The sequence below is a fragment of the Rattus norvegicus genome, chromosome 18 (assembly GCF_021556685.1).
Source record: "Rattus norvegicus strain SHRSP/BbbUtx chromosome 18, alternate assembly SHRSP_T2T, whole genome shotgun sequence".
NCBI classification, from domain to species: domain Eukaryota; kingdom Metazoa; phylum Chordata; class Mammalia; order Rodentia; family Muridae; genus Rattus; species Rattus norvegicus.
Window position 1 is genome coordinate 13,010,934 of NC_141551.1, and position 20,485 is coordinate 13,031,418.

Consider the following 20,485-nt stretch of genomic DNA (forward strand, 5'->3'; position numbering starts at 1 on the left):
CAGTATTATTTGCACAGGGCATGATAATACGAAAACTCCACATTTATGAGTGGTTCTAGTCTTTTTAATGTTTTTACTGGTTGTGGAGTTATTAGAATTCTTTGTGAGCAAGTGGAAGCTACTTCCCATTGAGCAGCACTTTTTAAGACCAAAGGCAAAAGCCACAATTATTTTTTAAACCATGATTGACCAGATCAATGAGAAGTACTTAGGTGAAAGATGATGTAATAGTCGTTTTGAACCAAGACCATAACATCAGACAAACCTATGATGGAATCAGTTCTTTTCCTCTTGTGAACAGTGTATTCCTAACAAGATACTCTTCAGGGCTACTTTCTTTACATAGAAAAACTGGAGCTATCATAGATTATGTCTCACGAGGTGTTCCTGAGGATAAATTGAAATTTCAACAAACATCGTCTGGCTGAAATATTGAGTGCTCACCTATTGTCAATACTATCAGAGCCTACTGTGGTTGACCAGATGGACGGAATTTGTAGCCACATGCAAAGTATTTGTGGAACTGTGATAGTTATGGTATGTAGTCAGTTCTCTCAGAAATAGATGCAGCCCATTTCTTAGCTGTAATGTTGGCTGATCATGGCCACAGATACCTTGCCTTCTGTTTTTAATCTTCCACCTGAAGAAGATGCCAGTCAACAAATTGTTAGATCACTTTTATTTAAAATAAATTTTAATTGACACAAGGAACCAAAGGCTACCTTACTTGCCTCTGATATAACCAGTTCCCCTCTGTTTAAAGAAACCACATTTCCATTTGGAAATTTCCAAGATTCTAAAAAGGAGCTTTATAGAAAGAGAGAGCTTCCAGGCCTGTGACCATGAGTAATGGTAAAGTTAACATACTAAAACTTCACTCTAAGCTTCCTAGCAGCTAAAACAGAGAGGAGACAGTTATTGGCTTGACCAGTGATGCTGATCTTGCACACACAAGCACACCATGACTTGGCGCTCTGGCGTGACAAGAAACTGTCATGTAAGCATCCACATGATGCACCTTGAGTTTCCAGTGAGTGACTCTAGCAGTAAGTATGGTTTGGGGTTGATAGCCTTTTTGCCAGTGTGTTCATGCAGGGCTTTAATCCTGGATGCTGTTTGCTTCAGATGTAAGTAGAGTGAAGTCAGTACAGTCAATTAATTCAAAGAAAAAAGCCTCAATCCTCTTGACTAGAGATTAGAATAGCCTCAAAATTATCCCCAACTTCCCATCTAGTTCTCTGGGATACATTTTTGATTTGATGTTAAAAAGCAAGCAGATAACAGTTATATGTTCTGGCCTATGCTATTGAAGCGTGTGTGTGCATATGCCTATACATGTGTGTGTGTGCGTGTGTGTGTGTGTGTGTGTGTGTGTGTGTGTATGCAGGTGCCTACAAGTGTGCAGGTGTGTGAATGTTTGCAGAATGGAGAATCCAGAGGTCACACTTAGGTGTTGTTCTCCAGGTGCCTTCACCTTGCTGTGACAGGTTTGCTTGCTAACCTGGGCTTGAACAGGCCAGGCTGGCTGCCTAGTGAGGCCCAGAGATCCACCTGTTTTCAAACCAACCCCAGCACTAGAATTAAAAGCTTTTACCGCCAGACCTAGCCTTTTCTATGTGCCCTGAAGGTCAAAGTCAGGTTTCTCCTGCTAGTGCAGCAAGCACATTACCATCTGAGGCCCCGCCTAGGCCCCAGGAGCTGTTTGATCAGTTGTTGATTAGGATTATTCTTGGACTCTGATTTTTAGCACTGTGCTAAAGTAAACAAGTCAGGTATCATGGCCCATACCTGTAATCCTAGCTCTTGAGAAACTGAGGCAGGACAAACCTGAGTTTGGGGATACCCTGGACTGTAAAGTGAGACTGTATTTTTTTCTTTTTTAAAGGGAAGGGACATTTGTTTGCAAAGTTTTCTGTTTTGTTTTGTTTTTGAAAGCTGAGTTGTGGTAGGGAGGATTATTATTTTAACAGAAGCCTGTAGAGGAATGTTGGGAAGTGCTTTGAGGTCTGAAATAGGACTTCCTAAATTCTTTTCATGGTTAGTTTTTTTAAAAAAACTATTTATTTATGTGTCTGTATGTGTGTGCTTGTGCATATATTGTCTAGTGTGTGTGTGTGTGTGTGTGTGTATGTGTGTTAGGAGGTGTTTCGAGCATGCGTGTCATGTTAAATTTGTAGAAGTTAGGACAATCTGTGGGAATCTGTTCTCACATTCTACCATGGTGGGTCTAGGGATTGAACTCAGATCATCATACTTGGCAAAAAGTGCCTTTCCTAGCTAAGCCATCTTACGGGCTCAGTGTTTTAGCTTTAATTGGCCCTCCCAAGAACGTTCTGCAGACTCTGTGCTTAACTAAATCCAGTGGCTGTGCGAGAGTGATTACTTATGGACTTCACAAAGGTCTGATCCCTTCCCTTTTAATGCTGAGGTACAACAAAAATGTAGGGCCGCAAAACATCTCCTTGGTGTGTGTGATCTTGTGCCTGTGTATCAGGGTGGGTGGGGGGCATACATATGTGAGCACTTGTATGTGGATATCAAAGGACAAGCTCAACTGTTATTCCTCTGGAATTGTCCACTGTACCCTTTCAGGTAGAGTCTTTCACTGGTCTAGGACTTACCAAGTAGGCTAGGTTGAGAATCTAGGCATCCCTAGGGATCCCTTTCTCCTTATCCCTGGTGTTTGGGTTGCAGGAATATCCCACCATCCCTACCTTAATTTCTTTTTTAACTCTGGCTTTGCTCTGGGGATTGAATCAAGTTCTTGTGCTTGCAAGGCAAGCAATTTATTGACTGAGCTGTCTCCCCAGCCCTCTCCCCTTCTTGTGAGTGGGCAGCCTGGCTTGTTTTCATTTACAGTTTTCTAGAAGGAGCAGATGCTGCGATTTTTACACAATTTACCTTGGTGCAGATGCCGAAAGAGAGCATTCACAATAAAATATATACAGTATATGTAATTTCAGTGGGATATTCTGGGGTTTTAAAGTAGAGCTGTGTACCTGCAAGCTGTTTTATGGCTCCTCAGTTATAATTATCTCTGTAACACAGAAGGCTACAACTGTGGCTCTGCCCTCACTTGCAAGCTTTCCAGAAAATATTCTGCGAGACACAGTGTTCTTATGGTTTTTTTGAAATGTGTATGAAAATGTCTCATTTCATTAGGAAGGAATCACAGTTACGGGAAAGATGGTGGACAACCTATGGAGGCCATGCTTGTGAAAGCTTCAGTGAGGACAGTGGGTGCTCTGGGTTTGAGGTCCTACCTGCTGCAAAGGAACTTGAATTAGAGTTCCATGTTGCATGAGCAAGAGAGTGGTTGTTGCAACCTTGTTCTTATATAGACAGAATGGGAGGAGAGTGGTGGTTGAAGATCTGAACAGCTGCAGCTGACTCAACCTTCCCCTGGGGAGTCCTTGCTTCTGCTTGTGGCATTCCTCAGGGGATGGATAAGGACAAGGGGTGGGCATCACTGTGAAGCTAAGTCCCCAGAGAATTGGCACTTGAATGCTCTGTTACATATGTCCTCAGCTAGCTCCATGAGTATCCTCCCTCCCTCCAGCAGCTAACCTCATGCCCTCTCCATTTGCCCATGTTACACAGAACTGTATTTTCAATATTAAGTATAAAAGGGATGGATAGTAGTCCTTCTTACAGTGTATGTACTTGTTCAGTATTGCTGTGGTAAATGGGCGAACCACTGTCCACCCAAAGCTCATCGGCATGGTAACGCTTTGGTTCACAAGATGATAGTATTAGCAGATGGGACGTTTAGGAGGTAGACCTAGGGAAGGTCCTAAGTTCATCAGAGCCAGGCCCTCAGAAGGTATTGTGGGAGCCCGGCCATGTTCTCTCTTTTTTTATGGCTCCATTGATGGCATCACTGAATCACTCCTTCTATGTTGGGTCACCAAAACTGAACTACACGTTGTGTACCTCCAAAAACTCTGAGCTGGATGAATCTTTTCCCTTTACAGTTAGTCGCCTCCGACACATCGTTGTCGTTACACAAAGCTGAGCTGTTCAAAGCAACTGTTCAATAGTTACCATTTGGGTTCCACTGGTCCTCTCCACCCAACACGAACAGGAAGTTTTCTACCTCTACAACGCAGTGGTGGGCACTGTTGTAAGGCATAACTGGAATCAAGAGAAAAGGACATATAAAAATTTCCAATACCTCAGCTTACCAGCTCTGCATGTCACCAAACATGAGACTCCATCAACCGGCGGCAACCACGTGGCTACCCACAACTCCTGTGATCCACGCGCCCTGACTCAGTGGTGTGTTGCCAGCAGTTTCAAGCCCAACCCCTTTTGACTAATTTTGCATAATGTTATTCCACGGATTAGTCAAGAACGACCTGCATGCTGCTCGTCCTCCAGCTCGGCCCAATGGTGGGGGATGGAGTTTCTATGGCAATGACTGACACTCCCAAATGGTCAGGGCTGGTAGCTACTTCCTGAGAGAACTAGCTCTGAATAATGTGGAGCAAATGCTGGCAATCTTTCCACGCAGAGCCTGGGCTGCTGTGTGGCTCTCTACTCCACAGCATTGAGCAGGCTGGATTTCCATACAGTTTTAAGTTTTTAAATTAAGGTCCTGCTGATTTAATGCCTCCTCCAAATGTATACGCTTAATTTCCTGTACAATGTCATTAGCAGCACAATCACACATTTTCCCTCTTTGTGCATCGGAGCTCTTCTGTAGCAGAGATGAGAACTGTCAGGAGTGCCATGCGTGGCCATTTTCCCGCACTCTCCTTCTGCATCCAGCCGCAGAGGCTGTGTGGAGGGCGTTATTCATAAACCCACCAACGCCAGGTTTCTCTGACATTTGCATCTCCTTCGGAAAGTCATGACGTACCGAGCAGGGTGCTGCTGTCACCTTTGGTGTTGTGCAGTGTTGGTCCCTGCTGGTATAATCACAGGGTGACTGTGGCTGTGTGCAGCATTAGTTATCATATGACATGCAGTGGTCTGGGCCCAGTGACACCAGTAGGAAAAATGATGCCCTTGTTCAGCTCATCATATGGGCACCTTAAATCTAGGTGAGGACAAATGGGGAGGTGATGTGCCTGTTCAGGCAGGGACCTTATTGCTTGACACGGATCAACAGAGCACTTAAGAAACCAGTGCGGTGGGAAATCAATATGAATCCCAGCCAATTCTTACTCTGCGCTCCTTTGCCAATGCAGAGAGAGAGAGAGAGAGAGAGAGAGAGAGAGAGAGAGAGAGAGAGAGAGAGAGAGAGAGAATGCCTATTGCATACCTGCAGAATAACCTATCTTATATCTGACTTATTTTGAGGGTTTTGGTTTAATTATCTCCTAGCTTTCTCAAGGTATGACTCATACTGGCATATATATATATGGCTTTTAGAAAGAGAACTCAGTAAATAGCTCTATAAGTACATTCTTTAAGCTTCTTACTAAAGTGCCCAAAGGTTGTAAGAATTCTGATCCATTAATTAATATTTATTGTGACTATTCATTTTCTGAAGTTAATAGCTACCAGAAAGCATTCATATGTATATGTTTAATTTAGGGAGTTGAAGAAAGGGGGCCTAAAGTGGCTTGTGCGAGCTACATCGGGGGACTTCTTCATCTTAAGAATGTTCCTAGAGCCCCAATGCTCACTTTAGTCTTCAGAGAATGCCCTCGACAGATAGTTCTTGTTGACTCAGAATTCCTTGCTGTAGGTTGGTTCACTGAGCAATTAAGTTTGACTATCCTTTGAGGCTGTATTTTTAAAATCAAGTCAATTAAGTCACTGCAGTTTAAATGACAATACTTCTTCTAAACCACTAGAAGGAAAACCAGGCTACCCCATCACTTGCTGTGACTGGATGTTTCAGACTCAGCTGACTTAATGACCTCTGACCTGTGAACTTAGGCGGCATTAGCTGCCATTGTATGCATCTCACTGCGTGTGACATTGTGCAGAAATAGAAGCCAGTAGATCAGTTTACTTACGCCATGGCCAGCCATCATGCTACATAAACTTACTTTAAATTTTCGATTTGCTAGGTGTCCAAATCTTTTTTTCAAATGGTATTTTATTCTCTTTAGCCATGAGCCCAACCTCATAATAAAACAAAAATCTCTGAAAATGTATCAACACTTGTGTTTGTTCCCGCTGTGCTTTGTTCCCATTCGGGCAAAAATTAAGTGAAGGAAATAATACCTGATTTATTCCTAAGCCTCTTTCTCATTTGATTACCCCTATTGTTATGCTTGTGCAAACAAAGGAAGCTATTTGCTCTAAGCTAACTACAGAACTCTCCAAAATCAGGGCCAAGACATTCCTTAAAGTCCTGCTGGAATGGGCTCCTGGTGGTAGTCCTACTCCTCTGCATGTTCTCATTTTTGTTTGATGATCCTGTTATACTTCTTGGTTGGGCATGCAGTATTCAGATTTGTGAATGATTATCCTTTGTGGATTCTCATTGTGAGGCGGGAGGCTAGAAACAGACACAAATGACTCTTTGAGATTATGGCTGAATGTAAATCGCTCCCAAATTTACTACAAATAAAACATTTGATCAATGTTTGAATTTTGAAAGAGCTCTAACTCCTTTGACTTCTGATTAAACCTGAAGGAAAGGAAAAGTAAACAGGGCAAGCAACGATGGCCAGCAGTCCACTGAGAAGGTCACTGCATTCTGCACACACCCATTCTCTTTGAAGTCACCCCAAGGCCACCCCTTGTCCTTTCCAGACTTCTCTAGTGCTGGACACCTGTGTGTGTGTGCACAAGCAGGTGGTGGAGGAGGTTGGCCCTTCACGTTCATGCACAGTCCGCTCTGAGTTTTAAGCGTGTCAGTCAGTGAGTTAGAGGGAAAGGGGACAGAGAAGCTAATCAGGATGAAATGAGATTAAAGGCTGTCTAATTTTACAGCAACTGTGATCCATCAGCCACTGTGAAAGTGACAGTGGAAATGAGTGATGGAGACAGACAGGTGGGGCTGTACATTTCACTGATTTATCCTCAAATGCACTGGGCCTTATTTTATTGAGTGAACACGACCGCATTTATCAAGTCTGTCATCTAAAGCCACTTTCCCTCCATTTAAAAAGGTCACTTTACTCTCAGGGAGCAGGAGAGAGGCACTTTCAAATCAGATTTAAAATCGAATAACACATGTTTATAAGGGCCCTTTGTGAAGAGTCTCAACTTTATCTCACACAAACGAGTTATGCTAGAAGGATAAAAAATGGGGCAGAAGCCAGAAGAATCACAGAAGGAAATGCCCTGGTCACCCAAGAGAGCACTTCAATGGGTCTCTAAATCTGATGCGGATTTTTGTTTGTTTGTTTGTTTTCTTTCTTTCCTTTTTTTTTGTTATCATGCTTTTCCCATCCCAATCACTTGAAGTTTTATTCTAATCTGAGCAATTCAATCAAACATTTGATAACGTTTAATATTCTAAATTAAGCCAGTAGAAAGCAGTAGGGAGATGCTATGGATGAGCCAACTTGGAAGACCCAGTCACAGTATTGACCCTGCAGAATGACGAATCGTCACACGTAAAACAGATGTCAGCAATTGCTACAAGCCTGCTCGCTGCTACAGTGAACTCCTATACCTGTTAATTGTTTTCCCACGATTTTAAAGCCATATAAATCTCACACGCACAGTCTTTCACCCCTCCCCGTGTCACTGCAATAAAATGCTTCAGGACGCTGTGCGCAAAACTGTACCTAGTTGAGAAATGAGCATGGAGTCCTCATTGTGCAATGTGTTGCTTTTTGTGATAATAACCACCATTTACCACTGACCATACGCCATATGTTAAATTGAGTACATGATTATGTTTGTATGTTTATGGAAATTACATCTCTGAAAATACACATGTTTAGCCCTAGCTATTAATATGTTCCCATTTAGGAATATATATGTATATGTATATATGTATATATATATGCACACATATATATGTATATATGTATGTATATGTCAGATGAATCGACTCATTTGTGATATTGAAATTACAATGTATGGTAAGAATATATGGTAAAACAGAAAATGTCTCTACACATATTTACTTATATGTTTCAATTTATATATGTAACTGTGGATCAGACATAACTCAACCACTGAATTTCTAGGAGAAATACTGAGGCCCTGGGAGGATAAGTCACTTGTTGAAGGTCATACTCAGCTAATGAATACCCCAGCTTTACTTCAAACATGGGAAGTCTGGACCCCAACCCACGGTCTTATGCATTCCACTCTACTGACTTTCAATAGGTGTGTTCAGCCAACCAGAAAATAATTACTGAGTTCTTGAGTGTTCAATGATAGTGTCCCTGAGATTCATATATAATTTTATACTGCTTCATACTTTAAATGTTCTAACTATTACTTAGATATTTAAAATGCAAGGGCTACTTGAATTTTTTCTGTACATATAAATATTAAAGTGGCTGGTTTTCTTAAAGCAAGATGTGTTTTTGGTAGTATGTGGTAATTGTACAAAGTAAAGGGTTTCGTTTTGGTGTTTCATACATGCACATGGTATGTTTTGATCTGTTCATGCCCTGTGTTGTTTTCATTTCTATGCTCTCTCTGACTCCCATTTCATTTATATCCTAAATAGTCCTTTTGCTTTAATGTCAATTCTTCCCTACCTTCCTGGATTCCATGTCTGACAGAAAACATCTGAGTCTAAACTCTTTCCCTTAATATGGTGATTCCCAATTCTTTGGGTTTTTTTCCTTCAGGTAACAGGATTTCTTCTTTTTGAATGACTTAAACTCCACTATATGCATGTACACTACATTTTCTTTATCTGTTGTCTGCTGTTGGGTGCATGGGACATTCCATGACTTGGCTGTCATTGCTTCAGTGAATATGGCTGTTCCGTATCTCAAGTCCTTGCTGCCTTTGGTTATGTGAGGGTAAATATCTGTAAGTAGCTGGATCTTGCAAACATCTTATTTTGTGGATGGAAACCATCTACACTGAGTTCCATAGAGGCCAGACAAAGTCACATCCTTATCAATGGTGTATACTTTTCCTCCCACATCCCCATCCCTTACCCGTCGCACTCTCCCTGACACTCGTAGCTTCTTGTTTACTTGATGCCAGCCACTTTGAATGGAGGGAGATAGAATCCCAATTTAACTCTGAATTTCATTTCTCTGATGGCCAAAGTTTGAACATTTGTTAATGTGTTTATTTGACACTCTATTTCTTTTTTCAAAAGGAGGCTATTCAATTCATTTGCCTACTAAGATGAGTACACTTGCTTTATGGAGTCACTTCTTCCTACAAAGGCCTTATACTCCCAGAGATGCAAATCAACCTGTCTCCTTCTGTGTTGTGCCTCCAGAAAAATATAACTATCTTCTAGTAGAAAGCATATAAATCTCAGAACTCACAACATTTATGAACTTCATGTGAGACGTTGCTTGCGCCAAGCCCAGAATCTAGGAGGAGTGTCCAATTCAGGAGGAACTGAAGGTTTGTTGTTTAGATACAACAGATATGGGGGCCTTGACATTTTTGTGACTTCAGAAAACTAAGCTTACAAACCCATCCACATTTTAAGTTTTTAGAAAATCAATTATGTTCATAAGTATATACATGGTTATATATTAAATATGTTTATTATGTATAATATATACATATTAAACATATATGTGTTCCTGAACCCTTAGCCAGTCAGTTTTCTGTCTTGGAGAGCATTACCAGAACTGTGTGCTTGGCTTTTCCTTTCAGAAAGATTGCACACATTAAACTTTTCCTCCCTCCCTCCCTCCCTCCCTCCCTCCCTCCCTCCCTCCCCCCTCCCTCCCTCCCTCCCTCCCTCTCTCTCTCTCTTCCTCTCTCTCTCTCTCTTTCTTTCTTTCTTTCTTTCTTTCTTTCTTTCTTTCTTTCTTTCTTTCTTTCTTTCGTGGTATTTATCATTGAACTTAGGACATCTTGCATGCTAAGCAAGTATTCAATCACTAGGCTATGTCCAGGCCATTTTCTAGTTCTTACGTTTTGGTTTTAGGCACGGTCTCACTAAGTTTCCCAAACTGGCCTCAAACTTTTTAACTTCCCACTGCAGTCTTGATAGTAGCTGGGATCACATGTCTTTGTATGGGAGCATTTTCTCTACCACAGACAGAAGCATTATCCTAACCTGTACTCTTTAGCATACTGATGTTCTGTACTAACTAGTGTGTGCATTCAACCCTCATTTGCTGTGTGTCTATTCCACATCAGATAAAGCTGTTCAGAATGCAACTCCCGGGACCAGTGTCTAGAAGATGTCTACTCAAAGAACACACATTACAGGCAACAAAGCAGGCTTTTCGTCTCAAAAGTAATATGCAGTGAAGATATAGAAATCAAGGCTGGTGTGAGGGAACTATGGAGAGTTCTGACAGAGGCTGGGAGATGACCTGAATGGCCAAGTGGATGACCTCCCAGGTGAGCAGGCACCAGGTGCAGTGTGGACACCATGTAGGGAGTAACAGCAGGAATAGCAAGTGCAGAAGTCTCAGAGCGCTGGATGGTGCTGTCTTCAGAACAATAGGATGTCAGGTATAGGAAGGGCAGACCTCTGGATGCTGGAGGAAACTGTCAGGAGATGATACTATGCCTGTCTTCCCTTCAGCACACAGATGCAAGCTCTATTATTGATTTTGCTCATTATTGGTGGCTGTTTGTCAATGTCTTTAACAAGCATTTACTAAATATTCTTTATGTGCAGATACTTTTCTACTGACAATGTGAGAATGAATGAAGCCCCAAATACCCCTGCTCTCAGGGTTCATCCTGCCTTAAAGGGAGAAAAGACACAAACAAATATAGACAATCAAGATGAGTAGGCCAGAGGATGGCTCTAGTGATGGCCTTAATTGGAGTTGTCAGGGATAGTCGTTCTAGGGGAGTGATATTTGAAGTTGAATCTAAAGAGTGGGAAGAAGCTATCTGCTTAAAGGCAAGAGGAGATGACCTACAGAGGTTTGGACACAGGGTGAGATGAGTAGTGTGAGAAGAGAGAGAAATCTGTGTGGGGAGTACCTAGAAGATGGGATGATGTCAGTAGTCAGCTAGAGACTGGCATGGAGGTCACGACGAGTTAGGAAAAACTTTGTGTATCTTGTTCTAAGCTTGACAGAAAGACGTTTGGGGAATGCAGAGAAAGGGTGGCAATCATTTAGCTAATAAAATGTCACTTAGGCTATTTCTGATTGGAAAGACGAGAAGAGGAAAATCGTCCTTGACTCAGCCAAGTGATGATGGAGATGGGTTCATGGATGGAGAGAAGGGATGTGTGTTGATAATTGCTGAACACTGATGAAGGGACAAGAATGACCAGAACCATGACTTTCTAGGGACCTGGGACACAGGCCGAAAGCCAGCACAAAAGTGTTAATCACACTGCAATCATCTGCTAGCATGTTTAATCACTGCAAGCTGCAAGGTCCATGAAGGCACAGACTTCAGTGCTTTCTAAGAAGATAAAGTAGTTGATTCTCAGTGAGAAAATCAGAACAATGCTACTGTGCATGCTTCAGAATGAAAATATGTTCCAGAGTGGCTAAGAAAGGTGCAGGGCCCTTTTCTGGAGGGAAATGGAGAAGTAGATTGGAGGGGTACATAGGGGAGGTGGAGGGAGGAACTGGGAAGAGAGGAGAAAAGGGAAAACTGTGGTTAGCATGTAATATGTCAGAGAATTAAAAAAAAAGGTTCAAGAGACCCCATCTAAGAAAGAGTTAATCTGTGAGCCCCATGCCTTGATCTCTTTTCCTGTTATTACACCATGTTGGCTGGGGGACAGCAGCAATATATATATATATATACATATATATATGTATATATACATCTCATTTATAATATATAAACAGATAATATATAAGTATATAAAGTTTATATTATTTTATATAAATACATAATTTTATATTAATATTACAATTAATGTATCATTAAAATGTTTGCTACTATATCATATTATGAACTGTGTGTATATAGTATTGTGTTGAGGACTTTGCACCACATGTGCATATGGCACACATACACACACACACATACACACACACACACACACACACACACACACACACACAGAGAAAAATTTATGTGTAGGGTTGAACCCCTCTTCATGGATCTGTTGAGTCAAACAATGGGTTTCCTTTCTATGTTGACAAGCCTCTCACACTGCACTACAGTGTACATGGCCAGTTGGATGGTTGTGAGCAGTTGGTATCTAGTTAAAATTCAAATCTACATTCATTTATTAAGGCATAAAAAGAGAATATTGTCACCCATTTAAAATCCATTTGTATTCTATACATTCTTCTGTTGGGTGTAGATTTCCTGATACAATTTGTTTTATATAAAATAGATAATTTTTGTTTCTAAGGTGTTTTTTCCCCTGGGGAGTTATCTAAGCAGGAGAAAAAAATAAATGATATTTTGGAAGCACAGCATTGCCAAAATATGTATTGTAAAATATTTACTCATTGAAGCAAACTCAAATAGCAATTACATGCTGGTGAAAAGAAATGTAACTTGGAAGGGAGGAAGCTCACTTTCCCAATAGCAAGTGAAGAATACTTGTCATCAGCTCTGGATGGCTGTAAAAAAAGAACTCATCTCTTCAACTTTATGGTAAACGTATTTGAAAAGTAAGTGTTTTAAAATTTACTAGTTAGTTTCATAATACTATTTAATCTATCTGAAAAGGTTGAGCAACTTAGCCAGTGTTTCTGGAAGTAGAATGTATATGCAGCAAAGCATGTTGTACTATAGCAGTGTGGATATATTAATTTTTTTTTTTTTTGGTTCTTTTTTTCGGAGCTGGGGACCAAACCCAGGGCCTTGCGCTTCCTAGGCAAGCGCTCTACCACTGAGCTAAATCCCCAACCCCGATATTAATTTTTAAGAGTGTTGTATGTGTCGTGTTTATGTGTGTGTGGGGGGGTCAGAGGTGGAAGTTGGGTGTGTTCCTCGAACATTGTCTGTTCTGTTCTTAGAACCTGGCACTCAATGGCTAGACTGGCTGTCTGGGAAAACCCCTCCATCCTGCAATCCATGCTTCCTAACTCTAGGATTACAGGCACTTACCAATTCCACCATTTCTGCCATGGTTGTTGGGGATGTGAACTTGGGTATGTAAATACTGAACACCCTCTATCCCCGGCCACAATTCTACTTTTTCTTTTTATGTTTAGGTCATATTACATATGGAAACTACCAATAAGTGGAGGAATTTTGTGTACACGGAGGTACTTTTTATTATTATGGACAGTTTGGAAAACCAACTTTCTAGAGGATCCACATGGTCTGAATCTGGTAAGTACTCGGGAGGGTCTTGAATTGGCCCAATATCTTCCCACACCTTCCCTCTCAACCACAATTTGTCTTGCATACATAGTGAGCTAGCATCTTACTTACTATACAGTTTTATTTAAGTGGCTTCAAGATGCATAAATCCAAAAGATCACATTAGATAGGGGGCATGTAAGACTCAAGAGAGCTTTGTTCTCTCTAGCAGTTCAAGGTTATGTCTAAAGGCATCTTCCTGACTACAGAGATTGCTTTATAGCTCCGTCCTCTGCACGTATCAGCATAGATGCATGCCATTACTGTAACATTTTCTATATGATAATATCGTATGTGAAATGTAGCTGTCTTTTGCTTGTCAAAGGATCTCTGAGCTCCTTGAAACCAGACTATGTCGTCTTAGTAACTTCATGATTAACACAGAAGCATAGGACATGGAACTTTAAATCTCTGGAATTCCTCTAGCTGCTACACCTGACAAAATATTCAGAATATTAATGAATCAATAAATATCAGTGGCATGAATGAGTGAATGTTTGTGATAGAGAAACACTATGTGATTTACTTCTTTGGAAATTATAGTAAGCATGTGCTGGAGATGGCTCAGGAGTTAAGAATGCTTGCTGATCCTCCATAGACCTGGGACCTGTGTCTCGTGACTTGTAAGTGCAGCTCTGAGGCATCCATTGCTCTCTCACTCGGTCTCTATTGGCACCTGTCCTCACACATACAAACCCACACACTGACACGTGGGCATAATTAAAAATAAGATAAGCAAAAAGGTGAGGTATCTCAGAGGTCTTGAAGGAAGAGAAGAATGAGAAGTGTCTTAGACCAGAATCCTGTGATAAGCATGACCTTACGGAACACAAATGTCTGCTTAAAGCAAAGGGGGCTCATAAATTATTCAAGGATTCATCATAGATTTCTTCCAAGAACTATCATAATACCTACTTGTGCGAAGGTTAGAGGTTTTCAATCTATCCTTAGTGATATAGTTTCTCTCTGATTATTCAGCTTGGGCAAGTGCTAATAACCACAAGAGTAAGTAACTTCAAATAGGACAATAGGGCTTTTTGTTTAGTTTTGTCACTACTGGGGACTGAACTTAGGATCTCCCATGTGCAGGGCAACTGCTCTATCAGTGAGCCACAGTCGCCAGTACTTTAAAGTAGGATTTTGTTAGTAATTTAAGTGAGGCTGGCTCCCAGTGTCTTACATTGGCTTTAGAACACTTACATTAACATGCTCCCAGACTTTAGTTGCATCGTTATGACATCAGCAGCTTCACTTTGGACACATCTGCTGTGCTGGCTATGACAAATACATAATTAATAATTTAGTTTATTTTGTTTTATGTGCATGTCTGAGGAGGTCAAGGGAGGGCGTGAGATCCTCTGGAACTGGAGTTTCAGATGGTAGTGAGCTGCCATGGGGAATCAAACCTGGGTCCTCTGGAAGAGAATCTAGTCCCCTCTTTACTGTTGAACCAGCTCTCCAGCCTCACAGTTTTATTTTTATGCTTAGAGAGTTAAAACAAATCTCTGATAAGGACACTAGCAATCATTTTCAAAGATAAGTCTTATTCTTGTTTTCACGTGTATCTGTCTCATTGCATTTCTCAGACATGTCGAGGAAGCGTGTTAGTGCTTGGATGTCTGCACTTCCTCCAGCATGATGGCTTGCTGACCGCGTCTTCATGGAGGAGTTAGAAATGGCAGCTTTATTTTCTCTATTTAAATAAACTTTGTAAAACGTCTCAACGAATCAAGCAACAAGACACTGTTTAAATGTTTGAAGCTAAAGAGCCTTACAAAAATTTTTCACTATGTATAGCATAGAAAGACGATGGCAAAATGGCTTTCAGGTAGTTTAAATTCTCTTACTGAGATCCGAGGAAAGGAAGGGGGTAGTCCATTCAACAAGGGTTATGACAGACATCTTCTGATGACCATAGGATCTCAGTGTTGGAAAGTGAGCACTGGTGGGTCTCATGGAAACTCATGAGGTATCAGATGGTCCTTCATTAATTTCATTGGAATTAATCATTAATTCCTTGTTAACTATTCCTGTGCTACATTCTGAATGTACAGTAATTGGACATAATACTGTATTTCAAAGCTTATGGAGAGAGAGAGACAGACAGAGATAGAGAGACAGAGAGAGACAGACACAGAGACACAGAGAAACATACAGAGACACAGAGAGTGTGAGAGACACAGAGAGAATATGAATGAGAACACAAGATAAGAGAAGGGCAATATATGCTCAGGGAGAGAAAGGAAATGTCCAGGGAGAAAGTGGCTTTAAGCCAAGTCATAGATATTTTGTAAGACAGCCATAGAAGAAAGCATTCATTGTTAGTAAAGGTAACACTGTCTCAACAAATATGAATTTTTTGAGCTCCTACAATGTATGAGGCTTGGGCTAAGCTATATCATATCACATTGACTTTAACTGGCTCACTTCCAAAAATACTCACAATTAAAGTGAAATTCATCAAAGCATCATATGGTAATCATAGATTTTTTCCTTCCATTGTAGTAATATAATTATAATATTAATTTTTGTGGACAGTTGAGAAAATGCCTTTGGAGAGAGGATCAAATTAAAAGAATGGACTTTGTGCTGTCTTTGGAAACAGTGGTCTTCTTCCTACTAAATCTTTTCTGGAACAATCTGGTAGTCATGGATTCTGCACATGTCTGTCGACATGTGGAGCCATCATGCTCTTCTAGAAGCCGTTGGAGCCATAACAGAAACTGTGAGTAATGCTTTTTATTCCTTTAGGTTGTGCATCACTACTTCTCCTCCTGATTTGGTGTGCTAATGGTGGCTTTTCATTTATTTGATTTTCAAGGAACTTCCCTGCAAGGCGTCAGAAGGATTGGTTCCACGGTCCTCTGTTGGTAATCTCATGGTGTGCACATGTGCATGTGAATATCAGTGCAACTGGCCTGGGAGATCAAGGTTACATTGACTCAACAGCTTTGTCCCCACAAGGTAGATGAGCTCTAGGTCATGGTAAGTGGCATAGAACTGCCTTTTGAGACTATTCTCTGGTCCCTATGGCTGTGTGTGGATCATAGGAGAGAAATATGAGGGCGAAATGATGAATTCATGTTCTTAATTTTAGCATTTATTTTTAGTGGCAAAACTAGATATCTACTGCATATTAAGTGATTCTTGTTTCTGAATGTAGTCCTGAAGGTGTAAAGTTTGTAAATTTTCAGCCTTAGAACATAGGCAGAAACCCTAATTCTCAAGGTATGAACCAAACTCTCTGTCTTACTCCTCCAAACTGATTCTGCCTGGCGCTGTTGTATGAGTGTGCGTGCATACACACTAAGCCTCTATATACAATAATAAGAAAGAAGATTATTTCTTATTTACATGAGTGGCTGTGTGAAGTAAGGACACAGCCGCCCCGTTCACCCAAAGATGAAGCCTATAAGTCTTGTGCCAGATGTTCTAACCCTTCCTGGAATGTGGGAGACAGGTATGAGATCGGGAGGAAAGAGTGGTGGCAACTGACTGTGACCAGAGTGTAGAGGGAGAGCTGGGGCAGACGTCACCTTCATGCCTACATACAAAGAGTGATGGTACCTGGGAACTTCCGGTAGGCTAGGATTTACATGGCACCTGGGGTTGTCTAAGAGGTTCCTGGTTTGGTAAGATTTGTCAGAGTAAGTGACACCACAGCCCATTTTATTTCCTTGGGACACTTACTTCTCTACTCAAAACACTGCATAAGGCAGAACATTTGAATGTAGCATTACAATGATATAGGGGTTTTATGTCAAAGAAATCTAGAGAAAGAAAGAGCACTGGAGCCTGGCTTAGGTCACGGTGTGACATCTTCCACCTGTCCCCAGCCATCCCTCACAGCCTCCTTTGCTTCATTTTTAAGAACAGAACAAAAAATAAAAACTTCATTCCTGCTGTCCTTTCTGTCAGCCACAAGAGTGTCCTGTTTCCTGGGACCCCAAACCAGACCCACATACACAGCAGTAGACAAGGTGAGCACGGAGTTTAGAGATGGGCCCATTATCTGTCAGAGCTTTCCGTGGGGTTGTCATGCCAGGCATGAAGGCTTTCCTTTCTTTTCACATGTCCTGAAAACATTTTGACAATGACCAGGACAAAGAAGGAGCTCATGGTGAGAGGAACAGTGGGACCCATAGAGAGAGAAAGTCCTGCTGGGAGCTTCAAATGTTTTTGTCATAAAGGCCAGCCCAGCCTCCTGGTTGTCTTTTACGCTTCCCCTGACCTAGACTGTGGCCCTCTCTGGGTTTCCTGCTTTCATGTTTGTTTGGGATTATTCTTCACAAACTACTCAGAATGGTTCTTCTTTCCCCCTTTTTATTTATATACATTCATTGCACATTGTACTGGGAACATGCAGACATTTTAATACTAGAATATCACATGCTTTGATTTCCCTCATATTGCCTTCCTTTCCTCCTCCCCTTCACTCTCCTGTCAGTCCTCTGTGTTATCTTTAGGTTAAAAAATTCCATGTGTGTATAACCTGCATTTTCTTGTGCTCACTGGTGGACAACGTAGATGGGTTCTTTAATTTACCTACGGTGGGTAGTGGTGTTGATGTAGATGTTGATCTGTTTCCTTCTTGGTAATGTGTTGATGAGGAATCTCTCAGGTAAATAATCAAGACTGACACACCTGTGTCATACGGTAGATTTATTCTTAAATTTTGAGTCTGTAGTTTCTGGGCTCATTTACATTTCTACCAGCAATGTGTGAGGGTTCCCTTTCCTCTGCATCCTCAATAGCATTTGCTGTTATTTGATTTATTAATGTCTGGAGTTGGCATGAGATTGGCAGTGTAGTCTCACTTTATATTATGATGGCTAGTGAAATTGGACAATTTTACATATGCTCATTGACTCTTCATACTTTGTGTTTTGAGGAAATTTTGTTCATTTCATTATCCCATTGACTTAATGGATTATTTGATTTTTCATTCTTTATTTTTTTGGGGGGGTTTCTTTGTATACTTAACTTGAGTTGGTTGGTGACAATCAATTGTATTCACAGCATTCTTTACTCCTTGCACCTCTGGCATATACTTTAAAGTTTTAAGATGTCCTGTGTGGATCATAATGCTCATCTTCCCAACCTCCTGTGTACCACTCCCTTGGCTGATAGAACTCCAGCCATTCAGGTTGTTACCAACATCCAGACACCTTCCCACTTCAGAGACATGGTACTTATTTTCCTTCTGTATACCAGCGGTTTGCTCTGTTCCTTAATTCAGGATTCTGCTAGAGAAAGACTGGCCCCAACAACTCCATCTGGATCTCCTGCAACACTATCACACTTTCACTTGCTTTATGGTTTCTAAATAGCGCTTGATGATACCCATAATTATACAGGTGATTATCGACTTCTATATTATCAACTTGTATAGTCGCCTATGCATTAACTGCTTTTCTATTGCTCTGATAAAACACCATGACCAAACATGACCTTCCTTATAGAAGGAAGAGTTTATTTGAACCTGTGGTTTCAGGGGGTTAGAATCCTTGGCTAAAGGCATGGTGGTATGAGCAGGAAGCTGAAGGCTCACGTCTTGAATTGTGAGCACCAAGGAGCAAACTGTAATTAGTGTGTGGTTTTGAAACATCAAAGAGCATCTCAAGTGACATATTTCCTTGAGCAAGACCTCATGTCCTAAAAATATCTAAACTGTGCAATCAACTGGGAAATGAGTGTTTCAACATTGGTCCTTATGGGGGTATCTCCCTCAAACCACCATGGCTTATTAACAGTGATGGTATAATGGGCTTGTCTTGCTCACTGCTCAATCTCTGGAGCTTAGAAAACTACTTAGCCATTGGTGAACACCCAGTGAACACTTGATAGTCCAGTGACACAATAATTTTAGTATACTGATTATAGTCTTCTTATGTAGAACCAATAAGTTAAAATTCAAATAGAAAAAGTAAGTGGTTTGGTTAAGATGAAACACTAATTTGATAACTCACAGTTTTAGTATTTGTGGTCCAATAGTAGAGTTATGTGTATATCTTTTGTTTAGTAATGAAAGTGTGTGTGTGTGTGTGTGTGTGTGTGTGTGTGTGTGTGTACATTAAACTCAGAGCCTTGAACATGTTAATCATATACCAAGGTACACCTCATACACAGATCATGTTTGATGTAATTTACCTATGAGTTTAAGAGTCTTTAGTTCATTAATAAAATGTTGATTATAATAGCCACCTCATGAAGTTATTGTGAGAATTCAATTAAATTGGGCAACTTATATAAAGCACCAGGCTCATTACAGACAGATATAAAATGCTGACCCTTTGGTTCTCTTCCATTTCTAGCTCCTCCACCAAATATTCTTACCTTGTTTACTTTCATAAAGGAGAACATTTCCAAACCAACGAGAATATTTTATGTAAGGTATCAAATACATACTAAAAATACACAATTGCTCAGTGGGTTTGATAGTTAACCATGGATTTAGAGTGGAATTGAAAAAAAATGTGAGTTTCCAGAAAGAGATCACATCTGGATATATGGGGAGGAGGAAGGGACACAGATTCACAAATCTTCAAGAGTTATATTGACAATGTCAAGGTGGTTTAAATTCACCTCTTGCATTACAAGAGAAGGAAGGGCATTTCATTTGGCTAAAATACATGAAGACATTGACTAGGTGCTGTATGTGAAACACAAAAGAGTCTATGTGTGGAACATGACTACTGCAATCTCCCATCTGGTGGCAGAACCCTGTACATGACACTAATGTTGCTGTCAAAGTCTAATGTACAGAGAAAGATGAGGGACAAGACTAAATTTTTAGTTATTATAGTGGCTCAGACTAGATATCCCCATATTCTCTGGTCCCTAGTTGGTGGTACTGTTTGCAGAGTCTCTGAAAGTATGACGTTGTTGAAGGAAATATTTCATTTGAGGTTTCAGTTCATGCTATTTTCGGTGGAGCTCTTCCTGCTTCCTGCTTGATGTTTAAGGTCTGAGCTCTCAGCTTGCTGCTCCAGTCACCATGTCTGCCTACTGCCTTGCTCCCCAGTCATGAGAGTGATGAACTCTTGTCGCTCTGGAGCAGAAGCCCACACAAACCCTTCCTTCTATAGCTGCCTTGGTCATGGTGTCCTATCATAGTAATGGATAAGTAGTCATCTTGGAAAACTATGGCTAAGGTGGACTTGTG

General features: G+C 40.8%; 1 protein-coding gene across 5 annotated transcripts in view; it reads right to left on the reverse strand.

Annotated features, from left to right (window-relative positions):
* Window positions 1-20,485, reverse strand: part of Klhl14 (kelch-like family member 14) — a 106,509-nt gene that overhangs the window by 20,761 nt on the left and 65,263 nt on the right. For all 5 annotated transcript variants that reach the window (NM_001108885.2, XM_087593199.1, XM_087593198.1 and 2 more), the window contains 1 exon segment: window positions 4,045-4,134. In NM_001108885.2, the coding sequence (NP_001102355.1) occupies window positions 4,045-4,134 (90 nt within the window).